Source organism: Panthera uncia (assembly GCF_023721935.1).
Source record: "Panthera uncia isolate 11264 chromosome B3 unlocalized genomic scaffold, Puncia_PCG_1.0 HiC_scaffold_1, whole genome shotgun sequence".
Lineage (NCBI taxonomy): Eukaryota > Metazoa > Chordata > Mammalia > Carnivora > Felidae > Panthera > Panthera uncia.
The window spans coordinates 93,499,514-93,516,078 of record NW_026057582.1 but is presented as its reverse complement, the minus strand read 5'-3'; the positions used below and the strand labels follow the sequence as shown (position 1 = coordinate 93,516,078).

The following is a 16,565-nucleotide window of genomic DNA, read 5'->3' as shown; positions in this document are numbered from 1 at the left end:
GTAAAAAAAAAAAACTTTTAGTGTTTATTTACTTTGGAGAGAGAGAGAGAGACAGAGCATGAGCAGGGGAGGGGCAGAATGAGAGGGAGACACAGAATCTGAAGCAGGCTCCAGGCTCTGAGCTGTCAGCACAGAGCCCAATGCAGGGCTCCAACTCATGAGCCATGAGAGCATGACCTGAACTGAAGTTGGACTCTCAACCAACTAACTGAGCCACTCAGGCGCCACCACAAGTTCTTTCAGAACCTTGGCTTGCTTGTGCTGCATTTGTCTTTCACAATATTCTCTCAAGATACACAGTTGCAGTAACTTTTGCTCAAAAACACATGTCCTTTATTTCATGACCTATAAAGAGATTTACACCTAAAATCAAGTACCAATTTTTGATTTTTCTATCATCCCCTTTGTCCTGTCAGTTCCTCTCAGTCCTATTGAGAACCCACAACCAGTCAATTATCAAATTGATAACTTCTTTATCAATTCAGTAATATCATTTTGCAGCGTAGGGCTGTCACAGTAGAGGCAAAAGAGTGTCTCTTGGTCTCTCTAGAAGTTTGGGAATTATTGAGTCAGTATTTTATAATCTCATTATCTAATGATTTCTGCTTCTTGTTTTGCTAGTAATAGTCTCACCATGCTGGCAGTGCAAACATGGCCAGCAGCTCCTTGGATCCAGTCACTTCTGCAGTTCTCTTTTTTCTTTTATAATTTTTTAAAATTTTATAATTTTTAAAAAATAATTGCATCCAAATTAGCATATGGTGCAACAATGATTTCAGGAGTACATTCCTTAGTGCCCCTTACCCATTTAGCCCACCCCTCCTCCCACAACCCTTCCAGTAACCCTCAGTTTGTTCTCCATATTTATGAGTCTCTTCTGTTTTGTCCCCCTCCCTGTTTTTATATTATTTTTGTTTCCCTTCCCTTATGTTCATCTGTTTTGTCTCTTAAAGCCCTCATATGAGTGAAGTCATATGATTTTTGTCTTTCCCTGACTGACTAATTTAGCATAACACCCTCCAGTTCCATCCACGTAGTTGCAAATGGCAAGATTTCATTCTTTTTGATTGCCAAGTAATACTCCATTGTATATATATGCCACATACTCTTTATTCATTCATCCATCGATCGATGGGCATTTGGGCTCTTTCCATACTTTGGCTGTTGTTGATAGTGTTGCTATAAACATTGGGGTGCATGTGTCCCTTTGAAACAGCACACCTGTGTCCCTTTGATAAATACCTAGTAGTGCAATTGCTGGGTCATAGGGTAGTTCTATTTTTAGTTTTTTGAGGAACCTCCATACTGTTTTCCAAAGTGGCTGCACCAGCTTGCATTCCCATGTAGGTTTCTTTTAAGCAGTTTTTATGGGGATTTTGTTGATCGAAAAAGTCTACTCAGGCTACAGGCAGAGTAATAGGTAGCAGATAAGAGAAATGTGAATACGTTTTACTGCCCTAAATGCTCTTCATGTTTATTCATGTTCTATTCTTCATTTTTAAAGTAAGCTCCTATTAAGAAATGCTCTTTCATTTGGGCAAGCCAGCTTGTATTTTTAAGTGTGGATGACTGGGTTATTTTTTTCCACTCATGCTTGTATTATTACACTCATGGTTATTATTGTTATTATTTTAATGTATATTCATTTTCGAGAGAGACAGAGAGACAAGCATGAGTGGGGGAGGGGCACAAAGGGAAGGAGACACCGAACAAAGCGGGCTCCAGGCTCCACCCTGTCAGCACAGAGCCCGATGCGGGGCTTGAACTCACGAAACGTGAGATCATGACCTGAGCCGAAGTCAGACTCTTCACCAACTGAGCCACCCACGCACCTCTAATTAAATTATTTTCAAATCTCTTCTATGACTTCTGCCTTGACTGGCTCACTGCGTAACATTCCTTCACATTTCAAATCTGTGAAAGCTCTGTGGCTCCTAAAGACTTGTCTATTTATTTATTATTCGCTCAACAGACATCTCTTGAGCATTTATCTGCTAAGCACTGGGCCAGGTATGGAGATGATGCCAGTGGATAAGTCATAGATCTTGTCCTCAAGGAGGTCACAATCTAGTTAAAGAGTTAAAGAGGTGGGCATGTGAAAAAAAAAAAATAATAGAATGTGGCAAGTGCATAGATAGAGATAGAAACCAGATATTATAGACAGTCCAAGCATGAGCCCTGCCTCAATGTGCTGGTCAAGGAAGGCTTCCTGGAGGTCATAACACTTAAACTGAGTTGGGTTTGTTGGGTTGTTGTATTATTAAAGTTCTGCCTTTTTGCAGAGGCCAGATCATGAAAGACCTGTAATGTGTTGTTAGCACCAGACCGTGATTGTAGCCAGAAGTGTCTGTCCCTAAAGCTGGGAGCAAAGCAAAGGTAGCCACCTGTTATAAATGGGATGGAACTACTTACTGGTGCCTGCTTACCTGTGTTGTCTCATGTAACGTATATGTTGTCCAGTTCTTTCAAAACTTACCATGTTGAGACATTTTATTTGAGATCTAAAAATTACCCATGACTTCTTTCAGCACCAGATCATTTATCAGAATGATAGATATTCTGTGGGGGAGGAAGACATCTATCTATACACACAGGCCTGTAGATATTTAATATGACCCTTTTTATACTGTTCTCCACATTGGGAGCAAGTGTTGAAAATAGTAGGAAGGTGTGAGTTTTGCTTAATTGGGCAACTTTGGTAACAATCAGGAGAAAGTGGTTTATTTGAATTATGTTGGTTGTATTCTTCCTTATACATTCTAAACATCTTGAAGTTCGAGTTCACTCTGGGTTTGAATCCTGTCGCTGTCATTTATTAGCTGAGTGACTTTCAGGCCAGTTGTTTAACTTTGCTCAGGCTGTTGATTGAGGAACCTCTTTATTAATAACAATTATAAAGAATATTGCAAGAATTAAGTAAAAGACAGGAAAGTTAGGTGTTTTCTTCATCCTAATGAAAGTCCTTCTAATGAAGATGATCAGTATGATTCTTTTCTTTGTTGGTGATTGTTTTAACTTTGTTTTTCTTATTTAAAATTTTGTAATTTATCCTCAAATACCACTAGCTAATTGTGGATAGAAATAGTGATTTTTCTTGATGTGCATATGAAGACTGTGCTTGTAAAGTGAGATCTAGTTCCAAAAATAATCTTTACAGAAATGTTAAAGAACTGCAGTGTCTAAAAATATTCATTCCAAAGCTCTGCCATCTCATGTAAATTTCTAGAGAAATAAGATTATTTAACTTTTGCTTCTTGTTGGTAACAAAACATATCCATTAATTTGAAGAGTTGTTTTCTTCATGAGTTTAAAATCATTTCAATGCCTGCTGGAAACTGACAAATTCAATTTACTTTTAAGTCATGCACATTTCACAGTACATGCATGGTGACATCAAGAGTTGGAAAAAAATTAAAAATCTTAAATCAACTCTATCATTTTGTTCATTTATGGAAGTAAGTTAAGCTGGAATCATTCATTTGTTAAAAGTTTTAGTCTTTCTCATCATCAGATGATTTTTTGCTATTATTTCCTCACCTCATTTTTGGCAGAGCCTCATTCTTCTGTCAGAGCCAATTGGAATACTGCAGAATGGATGCCAGGCTGATTACTGTGGATTTGACACATTATCTTAAGTCTTAGATGTTAAGAATCTTAATGTTAAGAAACATTCTTAAGTCTCACCTGATGACATGGACCAGTTTAATAACTGTTTCAGTTATGATACCAAGAGGAACAATTTTGGATTGGGGGAGTAGGTTTCTTCTTTACAAGATGTGCTGTTTGAACAAGGGAGAAGCCTGGTAAAGTGGAAAGAATATTTGCTTTTAGAATAGAAAAAGACTCTACCACTTTTCAGGTCTGAGCCTCAATATCTATTAAAATGGGTTAATAATGGGGTTATGGTGATGATTGGATGAAATTATATATGTAAAATATCTAGGCCTTTACTGACATAGAGAAAATGCTCAATAAATGTTAGCTGTCATTCCTCACAGTCTTCGTCAAGTTCCACAAAGTGGACTTGATGTTTGTCTTTTCTCTCATCAGCAGCATTATTCTAGAGCTGCAGTAGGAGCACAGAACATTACCACTCTTAACTTCCAACCCTATCCACCGTGTACCGTGTGTTCACCCCCAGCCCATCTTCTCTTTCCTCTCATTTTAGTGTGACCCCTTACCCTGCTCTTCTAAGCAGGGAGTGAGGAATTTGTGGTCGGGTTGGGAGTGGGGCTGTCTGTTCTAGAAGTGAGTAGTAGCTTCCACTTTAAACATATGAATTATGAAGGGATAGAGACATGGGTTTTTGGGGAGTGGGGAAGGACAGAATCTTTTATTACTAATCTCCCTACATGTCTGGTTCTTCTTCCTTCTTATAATACCATGATTTCCTACGTAACTCACCTATCTAATGTTGCTTGCATCTTTCTCTATTTCTGGAAATTATAGACCCTTCTAGAAGATTCTGAGAGCCTTTTGCCAATACTTCTTTTAGTCTGCCCTTTTAGAGTATAATGACTGAAGGCAAGAACATTCACATAACAAAGGGTCATTCAGAAATTATTATAGGCAGGCCCTGTGTTAAGTGCTGAAGAGACAAAGATGAATGAGAGACACTCTTACCCTGAAGGAGCTCACACTTACTGAAGGGAGATTAGGCATACAAAGTTATCATTTATTTAGGATAAGAATTCTAGTGGAGTATGGTGTGAGGTAATGGGGACAGTGAGAATAGAATGCCACCAAATGACGAGGAAAGCTTTCTTTGAGGTGGTGGTACTTTACCACAGATATGAATGATAAATAGGAGCATGCTGGCTGAAAAAGGGGAGGGACTGTGTTCTAGAGGTTGTTCTATGTTGCCAAGCTGCATATGATTTAATAGGGGAGCTAGGAAAGATGTGTAAATGTGCTGTATGAAAAATGAATAATGTGTGTGGGGAGGAGAGAGAATCACATGGGTCAGATTTTGGGGGATTCGGGGACTGGTCCTTTACTTGGTTAGTGCTTTCGGTCTTGTTCCCAAAGTGTCTGAGGCATCAGAAAAACTGCTCTCGGTGCCCACACCTCGGAGTTCCTTGACTGACAGAGTGCAAGTTAGCAAAATTTCCCCTGAGTCATCTGCATTATTCAAGAACCTCTTGAGTGTTGTCATTGTGGGAGGATACGAAAAAAAAAGAAAGATGACTGGTGCCTCTTTACGTGTGCATGGATGGGTGTGATCTCCGAGAAGGTAGGAGGGCTATGCTAGGCTGAGCCAGCACTGTTTGTGCCCCGCTCTGGCGAGTAGCAGTGCAAGCATGTCCCCGGAACCCATCTTTCCAGTGTTCTTCCATTAGTCTCTGTCAGTATTACCTCATCATTGTCAGGCAGGCCTGATTAAACTGTACTGTAGAAGACAGATGGTTTTTATTTTCCTTGTGAGCTATTATGCAAGTTAAATCTGTGCTAGCATTATTTACTCAAATTTTGCCTGTTACCATAAAATTTAGCCCATCTCCATTTTGTCCTTACTCTCCTTTCTAATCAGGAGTTCCTTTGGATTGTCATTAATCTTCTTTGATGTGTGTTTACATTTTAACATGATCTATTTTAAGCCTCTTTATCTTTTCTTCCTGTCCTACAGTGGGTTTTTTTGTTTTTTGGGGGTTTTTTTGGCTTTAGTCATAGTACCTCAGATCCTAAATCCTTGCTTTCCCTTCTCCTACCTGTTCCTACAGCAGTGTTTCCTTTGCTTACTAATTCACGGATCTCTCTTCTCTTAGTCTCTGACTCCTACCCATCTCAACTGTGCTTAGTGGCTTCAGGAAAAATCCCGAGGTATGCCTGTGAAGTTTGCCTTTGCCACCTCTCATCCCAGTTCTCCCATCTCTTTTCCTTATCTTGTCCTACCTCTGCCTTAAATAAAACCAGCATAAATGTGGTGCTTACCAAACATGAGCCAGCAACTTGGCCAAAATTAGAGAGGATTCCAGGATGGCTTTAAGGAGTATATGGTATGGTGTGGGAGGTAGATAGATCCGTAAATAACTAAGATAAGGTCTGAAGTATCATAAGTGAGATTTTTGAGGGACTCACAAGATAATGAGGGATAAAATTAGAAAAGCATGAGTAGGAAAAGGGAATGAGGAGCATGGCAGGAAAGCTTCACCCTCTACTAGCTAATTATGACAGAGCAGAGTTGCATGACATTGGACACTCCCTTGTCTTGCTGGGAGCTGTGTCCAGTCTGATTCACTTTGGCTAGGGTTATCTTTTGCTAACTGCCTCTGTTTCACCAAGAAATCCTGAGCAGACTTACTAGGTATGTGTGTCCACCCCTATATGTGATTCCTGCCCGGCTTTTGCTGTGTTTCACTTCCAGGTTTCTCGTATGGCTTCGGGGCCTTATCTCCCACTGCAGTTTTCCTGCAGTCTTCCCACTGGATGTGGCTGGACAAGTTTCGTCCCGTTTCTGAGGGTTGCTCTGTGTACTCTCCTTGGGGGCCTAAGGCCAAAATAGAAAATAGGGTTGGAGGTGACACAGGCAATAGGAAGGGGCATTGTCAGGTTGGAATTTCTCTCGGTTTCAGCAGCTAAGGTATATATATACCTCCCAGACTGACCCAGTTCTGGTATAGTTGTTTTTGCAGAGTCACCAATCTCCTCGGTTAAGACTGAAAAGAACCATAAGAAGACAATGGTAATAACAGACTGAGTTCTGACCTATTTCTCCTTGGTTACTTTACCAAGAGATAGAGATAGGATAATGGGGAATTTGGTTATCATGGTGTTGTTTGTAATTTAAATATCTCACCTTTGGTGAGTGTAAGGGCCTTAGCCTCCCTCACCTATCTGCAAGTGTTGTTAACACCTAGCTCTTGGAAATCTAGCCTTTGGCAAAGCATGCACCCAGTGTTTCCAAAACACTTGCGGAAATCTGAGCTGGAACTTGCTATTGACAAATAATAGGAAGGTGCTTCTTTCTAGATTTAGTTGAAAATCTCATGTTTGGAGCAGGTTGGTCAAACTTCTGCAAACTCACTTGGACCCATTTTGCTTTTTTCTGCTTTCATTAGTCAGGATAGTACGTCATTTCATGACTCTGAATCTCCTATATGGCATATCTTTTCTGGAACCAGTAAATCCCTCCAGAGAAAGTTATAGAAATACTGGCTTTCTAAAGTGAGTTTCAGAGTCGGAGTAGTTGGTACACAGAAGTGTTTATTGAATGAGTAAAATTTTAGTAAATTGGACAGCTGTTACTCAGTTTATGGACTGTATAACTGGGAAGAAAGCCATAAAACAACTTTCAGTAACATATTTGACATAGAACATTAACAGTCATTTCTTATAGAATACACACTTGATAACAATCTCAACCTGTACTTATATATTGGCTTATGCTTTTCACAAGGTTTCTATGTATGAAAGCCCTTGAGATGATCTAAATGAGTACTGCTGTCATCCCCATTTTACAAATGCCTGAAATAAAGGCTAAGATGCCAGTATGGTAGTCCTGGGATTAGAACTCATAACCTAGTTCAGTACTCTTTCCTTTGCAAACTGTTCAGACAAAAAGTTTGCATGAGTCTGTGATAATAAGAAAAAAGTAAAGCAATGGGTAAGTTTTTTACCATACTGCTTTTATTCACTTTAAGAAGATGCCCTTTATTCTGAGATTCTCTCATTAAATACTATGTACCCAGCTATGAACCCAGCTATATACACAGGCAGTGGTTATAGTGTTGAACAAGGCAGACATAGAGCTTATGTTCTAATGAAGGAGAAATAATAAATAAGTAAACAATAATATAACAATAAGTAAGTTCAGGTAGTTTTGGAACTCTGAAGAAAATAAAGAAAGGCTGTTGGTGGTGGTATTTTTTATATGTGATATATTCCTGAAAATGTCCATCAATGTTTAATGTACATAATGTTTTTAAGGAAGATTCCTCCCTGAGGAATCCAAGCGGTCATAAAACATTTCTTCAGTGTGGTGTCTGGAGGATTCATTCATTTTAATATATTTTTTTCTTTTTCTTCAAAATGGATCTCAAGTCCAAAATAGGCTTAAGTTCAGAGAGTAACTAGTGGAGGCTAAAGATTTGCTGCTCCAGGAACCCCTGATGATTGATTACCATACCTTTTTCATGCTATTGAGGCTATGAGAGCCAAACTTATTGCTAGCCAAATCTACCATTTCACTCATCTTTATAAAATAATAAAGGCAAAATACTAGATGACAACGCTTTCTTATTTTTTTTTTAGATTAGCAACAGAACTTTCTTCCAAGAAAATTCTAGATGCCCAGTCTATAAAACAGCTGTGACTCCAGGCCACAAGCTTACTCTCCTCTTTGCCACACCTTACTGGCCCCTGAGGAATACTTGAGAAGTCACCAAGTCTTTGCAGAACACAGGATGAAAACCGTAATCAAAAATTCAAATTGTAAATCCACTGGCAGAGCCACCATACCAGAGCTTCATAGTCATGTTCTGGGATTTTTAAAAGTCCACATTCAATGGAAAAATGGATTTATATGTACATTTTTACCTAAAATTTTATTTTCAGGTAGCATTTCCTATGTAAAGAGAGTTCAAACTTTAATTGTAGCTCTTTATTCAGAGCATACTTTTTCCTCCAATTTTACTGATATAATTACATACACACTATATTAGTTTAAGGTGTACAACATAGTGAATTGACTTAGATGTATTGTGAAATTATTGACACAATATAGAGCATACCTTTTATATAATGTGGGCAGGATGGTACTTAAATGGGGCTAAAATACTTTTTTTGCTAGTTTAATTTTTTTTTCTTGCCTTCTAGTTTGCTAGAGTTTGGATACCTGATCCTGAGGAAGTTTGGAAGTCAGCAGAGCTGCTGAAAGATTATAAACCAGGAGATAAAGTCCTCCTGCTTCACCTTGAAGAAGGAAAGGTAAGAATTTTGCTTTTATCTGTTGTCATTGGCATAAAGTGAAGGGAATTCAAAAGTGGGAGTTTGCTGTGACATACCTGACTTCAGATGGAAGTTAAATTTTGAATTAATCTAATATTTTTTACTTATTAAATTGAAGAAAAAAGCAAAATAGCAAACTCAATTTTCTATCACAATTGGTTAGTCAAAATGGCAGAACTGTAAAAATCTGTTATTTGGTCTATAAATTTATTATGATTAGGTTTAAATTCACGTCTAATCCTCCCAAAGATATGCCTGTTTATTTTGTTTAGGCTAGCATCAGTTATTTCATAGTAACTAAGAAAACATTGCTTAAGGAGCCAGTCTGATATTTGATATTTGTTGCACCTAATCATTTGAAAAATATTTATTGAGAAGCTATTATGTACAAAGCTGTTCACCAGCAACCAAAAAAACTTAAAACCAATTGTATCTCTGTGCTTTCCTGTCTGCATTCACTGCATGGGTAGACTCATCTGAGTTGCACCTTTTTATTTATTTTTTATTTTTTAATTATTTTTTTAAGTTTATTTGAAAGAGAGGGTGTGTGTGAGCATGAGTGGGGGGAGGGGCAGAGAGAGAATCCCAAGGAGGCTCTTGCACTACCAGTGTGAAGCCCATATGGGGCTTGAACTCAAGAATCATGAAATCACGACTGGAGCCAAAACCAAGAGTCCAGTGCTTAACCGACTGAGCCACCCACGTGCCCCAGTTGTACCTTTTTAATTTCTCCACTGCATTTGACAAGGCATGTCCCACTTTTTTCTTAAAAACCTTTATGACATTAATTTTCTTTAAACAACGTATAGTCTAGCCAAGGAAACTGGATACAAATACATGAAAAGTTACATAAAATGTAGGATCTAAAGAGTAGTTCAACACCACAATACCAAAGATGTCAAAAGATTATGATGAGGTAGTACCACATGAGTATTACTATCCCAACAGTTAGCTGTACTGAGCACTTACTATCTGTCACACATAGTTGTAAGTGCTTTATTTGCTCTAACTCATATAATCCTCACAACGATCCTATGAAGTGGGGCGGTTGTTATTACACTTTATGGATGAAGAAACCAGTACTCAGAGAGGTGCTCAAGATTATATGGCTATTAAGGAATGAAGCTGGGATTTTAAGCCAGAAAATTTGTCTTCATGATTTGTGCTCACAGCCACTCTGCTATGTTGTAAAGAAAGACAGTAATGACTTTAGGATCTTAAAGAGGAAAATTTCATTACAGGCTGCTTTGTCAGGGAAGGCTTCAAGGAGGAAGAATGATTTTGACTGGATCTTAAAAGGTGGATAGAATGTGGACTTACAAGGAGGAGGGGATAGACCTTATAAGGATTGGAATGTTTTTTGGAGATAGTGAATATAGCAAGTTGCCTGGAGCAGACATTTAGGTTTGTATTCAAGTTCCGGGCTTGCATATTAAAGTATCTGCTAGATATCATGTTGGCAAAAGGTACTCTCTGACATCAATGTCAGGTAAGAGAAATAGATATATTTATGAATAGTATGGCATGTGATATAATGAAAATAAGGAACAAAAGTAGAACAGAGTAGGGAGTGATCAGACCGGCTGGTGAAGGTCAGGGTTCAGAGAGGTGTTGTCTGAAGAATGAGTAGACCAGCAGAAGTGCAATTAAGGGATCCAGAAAAGCATGTGCAAAGGCAGGAAAGCATGCACAGTAATGTGCATTTGGGGAGGTACATAAGTTCCATGTTGTTAGAATGTGAAGTAAGAGTACAGAACTGGCAAGACAATGGGGGTGGGGGGTTGGGAACCAGATCACAGAGGGCCTGGTGATCATGTTAAAACTCTTGGACTTCAAGAGATATGTGATGTGGAATGATTGTAGTATTTTTTTTTTAATTTTTTTTTAATGTTTTTTTATTTTATTTTTGAGACAGAGAGAGACAGAGCATGAATGGGGGAGGGTCAGAACGAGAGGGAGACACAGAATCCAAAGCAGGCTCCAGGCTCTGAGCTGTCAGCCCAGAGCCTGACGCGGGGCTCGAACTCACGGACCGCGAGATCGTGACCTGAGCCGAAGTCGGACGCTTAACCGACTGAGCCACCCAGGCGCCCCGATTGTAGTATTTTTAAACAGAGGAAGGATGTCTGATTTGTGTTTTAGAAAGGACTCATTGGTGGAAGCACAGAGGATGAATTTCAGGAGAGCAAAATAGAGGCAACGTTAGTTGGGAAAAAGGCAGGGAAGAATTAGGCCCGATTAGGAGGACCTTGAATGTCAAATTAAGAAAATAATTTATTCAACTGCTCTGTGTTAGGCACAATATTAGGCACTGTGAGATATATTTTCTTATGTTAATTCTCACAACAACCCTGTATGTTGGCAGGTAGTATTATAACTATTTTGCAAATAAGGGAAGCCATGGCTCAGAGATATTAAGTAGTTTTGCCTGAGATTACATAGCCAGAGTGGCTTTTGTGTATTGCAGAGACCAGTGCAAGGACCGTTCAATTTGGGGAAGGACATTATATCCTAATAAACAGGCAGGGAGAGATTGAGGAGCAGATTATAAATTCCTTTCCATTTAGCATGATTCATTCCAACCTGTTTTGAATATTTGACCTCTATATCTCTGCAATGTTAAGAAAAGTGGCTTTTTACAAAACCAGCTAGTCCTTCTCTATAATTAAATTACATTTTTTTTCCTTTTTTATTTGTCATATGTTATTTGCCCTTAATACATAGTTGAGTGATAATTTCTATGCTTGGCTTTGTCATAAAGCCATATTTTCCTTGGCTTTAAAGTGAGTAGTTCTTCTGAACTTTTGGAGCCAATCACCTCATTAAAAATCAAATGAAAACTATGAACTGTAATTCCAAAAGCAATACACATATGTATGTATATTTACACATATGCACATATGCACAGTTACAGTTAATTTCAGGAGATTCTTGGACCTCTCAGGGTTCAGGGGTTCCCAGGTATTTACAACATGCCATGCATTGCCTCATTTAATTTTTATCACACCCCTGTGAGCTATTTCTCTTATGCCCTTTCTACAATGAAGGATTAAGATTAAATAACATACCCAAGGCCACAAAAGAAGTAAGTACCAGTTTCAGGATTTGAACCTGGGTTGATCTAACTCTAAAGATAAGCTCTTGACCACTCTTTATTGTCTATTCACTTATCACAGGTGAAGAGAAAGAGAGAAAAAGAAAGGTTATTTAAAGATTAAAGACTTCTGGTTCCATAACGGGTAAAAAAACATCTAGGCTTCTCAAACTATATTAGCAAAAATTATTAATACAAGTTAATACATCTAGTGAAAAAGAAGACTCTTCATTTCCACCATTTTCTGTGGCTTTGGGAAATGTGCCAGCAAAAGAATGCATTTAATAGTTGAGAAGCAAATGAGGAATAGGAAATAAGCAAAATGCATGGACTTGTTTCACTTTTATTGCCATGATTTATCCAGATGCTGTACCTTATGCATTTTCAGGATTTGGAATATCGTCTAGATCCAAAGACTAAGGAACTGCCTCACTTAAGAAACCCTGACATACTTGTGGGTGAAAATGACCTCACAGCCCTCAGCTATCTTCACGAGCCTGCTGTGCTCCACAATCTCAGAGTCCGCTTTATTGACTCCAAACTTATCTATACATATTGTGGTAAGTGTGCCTTGCTGTCTGAGTGGACCATGAACTCTTCCCTCTAATGGACGTACCATGGAAATATTGTGCATGGGGAAAGAAGGCTGTCGTTGGATTTCCTCCTAGAGAGAGGATCACTTGAGTTATCAAAAAAGATTTACCAGTGTTCATTAGCTCATTGCATTTTGTGCTGAATAAGCTCTTTTGTAAATTACATAATTTTGCTCAAAACAAACAAAACAAACAAGCAAACAAAAAGCCCTGAGCTGGGCTAGGCCCATCTTCCAGATTTTCTTCCTTCCAAAGAAATTATTTGCCAAATTCAGTGACAGTTTGCTAGTTATTTTCATCTCTTACAAGAACTGCTATATGAAGAGTAGATGTCCAGACTTATCTCTGGAGCAAGTTCAAGTTTAGTGTTCTCTTATTCTCAGTGCAGGACTGACAACTCATAGTAACTATTCTTGCTTGATGTGTTTGTCTGGGTCCATGCTCGCTGCATTGTTAGCTGCCAGTGACCCAGCTCAGTAGTCTTTTTCTTTCTCTTGGAAACTAAGCACATGTACATTTGGGTTCTTCCCCCCTTTCCTTCTTTTGTGTCTCTATTTTTTTCTTAACTTTTATTTTCTCCCTCGTCCCTGGCTCTTTTCTCTACTGACTTCTTATCTTTCTTTCACTAATTATTCTCCCCCAGCCTCCGGGCTGGGATTTCATTCATTTTCTTTTAAGTCTATTTGCTTGGTGTAACCAACTCAGCACCTATCATTTCTTCCTTACTCTCCTGCTTTGGACAGGGACAACTATCTTTTCTTCTTAAAGGAATTTATACCTCTTGTATCCTTGATGCTAACTCTTTTTCTTCTCTATTAACTATTTCTGATTGTCAATTTTCATTTCTCCGTTTACCTTTTTCTTGCATATATGTTACCTTCTCAATAAAGCCTTCGCAGCCCACCTTATCTAAATCATAAACCCTTTTCCCCTTCTAAGTTTCCGTGTTCTTTCTCTGTTTAATTTTTCTCTTTTTTCCTTTTTACTATCTAACCTGTGATATTTATTTTTTCCTAACTTGTTAATTGTTTGAGTTTCCTACTAGAATATAAGGTCTGTGAGGGTAAAGATTTGTCTTTTTTTGTTTACTGTTATAAACCTAGCACTCAGGAAAGACTTGAGACATACTTGGAACTGAATAAATATTTGTAGAATGAAGGGCTTCATTAATTTAAAATATACTTACTATAAAATTTAAGGAAACATAAAAAAAGGTGTTTAAAAACGAAAAATACATACATGTAATTCACTACTGAAAAAAAACAGTATTACGTTTACATATCCTATATGTGTGTATATGTGAGAAAGTATAAATAGATATGAAATTAGAATTAGTCTGTTGATAGTTTTGTGTCATGTTTTCCTATTACTTTTAATATTCTTTATAAACATGATTTGTAGTGGTAGCACAAATGTCTACCATGTCTGTTATAGGGATGTAAGAAAATATTTAGCTACTCTTCCTTTATTATGTAGTTTGTTTCTGCTTTTCACTACTGTGAATAATATGATAAACATCTTTATGAAAAAAAAACCTCTTTGCTTAAATCTCTGGTTATTTCATTTGGATAAATTTCTAAAAGTGTAATTTTCAATTTAAATACTATGAAAATATTTAAGTTTCTTTTAACATTGCCATGGTTTTTATCTTTAATAACCTAGGCCAGTTTTTATTTCTTTATTTATTTATTTTTTAAAAATGTTTATTTATTTCTGAGAGAGAGAGTGAGACAAAGCATGAATGGGGGAGGGCCAGAGAGAGGGAGACAAAGAATCGGAAGGAGGCTCCAGGCTCCGAGCTGTCAGCACAGAGCCTGACGCGGGGCTCGAACTCATGGACCACGAGATCATGACCTGAGCCGAAGTCAGATGCCCAACCGACTGAGCCACCCAGGCGCCCCTAGGCCAGTTTTTAAATGGTGTTTTAGTTAGGTCTGGGTATATTGTGTTCAGAGGCAAAGGCTGTGATATATTTTGATCTTTAACAATTTGTTAGTTCAAGATTAACTCAAGTTGAAATTTGTGTTAACTGTGATTCTCGCTTTACCAAGTTTGATATGTCTATTAGTGTATCACTGACTTCTTCTTTTGCTTTTTTTACCCCTCCCCTAGGTATAGTCCTCGTAGCTATAAATCCTTATGAACAGCTGCCTATTTATGGAGAAGATATTATTAATGCATATAGTGGTCAGAATATGGGTGATATGGATCCACATATCTTTGCAGTAGCCGAAGAAGCTTACAAGCAAATGGCCAGGTTGGTGGGAGCTCTATTTATTTTTTCATGACTCTTACTAGATGTGATAATTTCTTCTTTGCTGAGTCACAGATATTTTAAAACACAGTTAAGAGCAACTGGTAAATTATTATTAAATAAACAGACTTGACTATTTCAGATGGCCTGCATTATTATTAAAATAACTTCTTATTTATAAAAGAACATCCAATTTTTAAAAACTGACTTTGGGGAGTGCCTGGGTGGCTCAGTCGGTGAAGGGTCCAAGTCTTGGTTTTGACTCAGGTCATGTTCTCATGGTTTGTGAATTCGAGCCCTGCATCAGGCTCCACACTGACAGTGCAGAGTCTGTTTGGGATTCTTTCTCTCCCTCTCTCTCTCTCTGCCCTTCCCCTGTTCCTGTGCATGTGCTCTCTCTTTCTCTCTCTCTCAAAATAAATAAATAAACTTAAAAAAAACTGCCTTTGGAATTTCTTCATGATCCTGTGACTATGTGCAAAGACAGATACTATATTTACAGAAGAGCGGATCAAGAGTTGGTGGTAATAAGTGATGGGTTCACTATCATTCAGCTAATGAGTGGCAGAACAGAAATTAAAAGGCTGGGGCGCCTGGGTGGCTCAGTCGGTTGAGCGTCCGACTTCAGCCCAGGTCATGATCTCGCGGTCCGTGGGTTCGAGCCCCGCATCGGGCTCTGTGCTGACAGCTCGGAGCCCGGAGCCTGTTTCAGATTCTGTGTCTCCCTCTCTCTCTGACCCTCCCCTGTTCATGCTCTGTCTCTCTCTGTCTCAAAAATAAATAAACATTAAAAAAAAAAAAAAGAAATAAAAGGGCAAAGGACAAGAAGAAATCTGTCTGTATCTTAGAGAATTAAATCTCAAGGAAACTGAATTTAACGTTAGTATTATGTTCTAGTGTCCGGTGATCCTGAACAGCATCAGTAAAATGTCTTTGATGTTAATCATGGAACCCTAACACTATGACAGTAGAAAACCAGAGGAAAAAGCTACTTTCAGGACTAGATTAGACTCTTAATAATGTGATGTAATACAAAACTATGGAGGTATAGAAGAGTATATATTCAATTCATATCTACCATCTTCAGGTAAGAACCAGCATATATCCTCAAGCAATTTATGAAGTGGAGAAAAAACTAATATTGCAGAGGTTTTATTTTCTCCTTTCCAAACGGGGAGAGTGTTTGTACATAATTGGACTAGCATGTGACAGAATTTTAGAATTATTTCATTGACAGAGTCCATAGAAGTCATTATGCCCTTTTATTAACAAATTATTATTATTTCTAATAATAGCTATTAAGTACTCTGTCTTTGCAACATACTGTTTAATTGCCTTCAATTTTTTAAGTAGTTTTATCCTCACAGCAACCTTCTGAAGTTAGTATTATTATTAATCTTCATTTTACAAATGAGAAAATATAAGCAATAAGAAGTTACTTAACTTTCCTAAGGCCACATAACTAGGAAGACTAGCTTTCAAATTCCATTAGTCTAACACTGTGAAGTATTATCATATTAAATACAAAATGACTAAATATAGTTTTGTACTATATAACATGGTGTGTTATACCAGATTCTGTTATAAAATAGGAACTAGTATCAAAAATGTAAGAAATGTTACTTTTTGAGGCTTTTCAATTCCGTCTATCAGCATAATTTCCCCCTAAAATTAGAAA

General features: G+C 37.9%; 1 protein-coding gene across 5 annotated transcripts in view; it reads left to right on the top strand.

Annotated features, from left to right (window-relative positions):
* Positions 1-16,565, top strand: part of MYO5A (myosin VA) — a 188,133-nt gene that overhangs the window by 52,600 nt on the left and 118,968 nt on the right. For all 5 annotated transcript variants that reach the window (XM_049613638.1, XM_049613641.1, XM_049613640.1 and 2 more), the window contains exons 2-4: positions 8,815-8,925; positions 12,429-12,600; positions 14,746-14,890. In XM_049613638.1, coding sequence (XP_049469595.1) covers positions 8,815-8,925; positions 12,429-12,600; positions 14,746-14,890 — 428 coding nt within the window. The remainder of the gene's footprint in view (positions 1-8,814; positions 8,926-12,428; positions 12,601-14,745; positions 14,891-16,565) is intronic.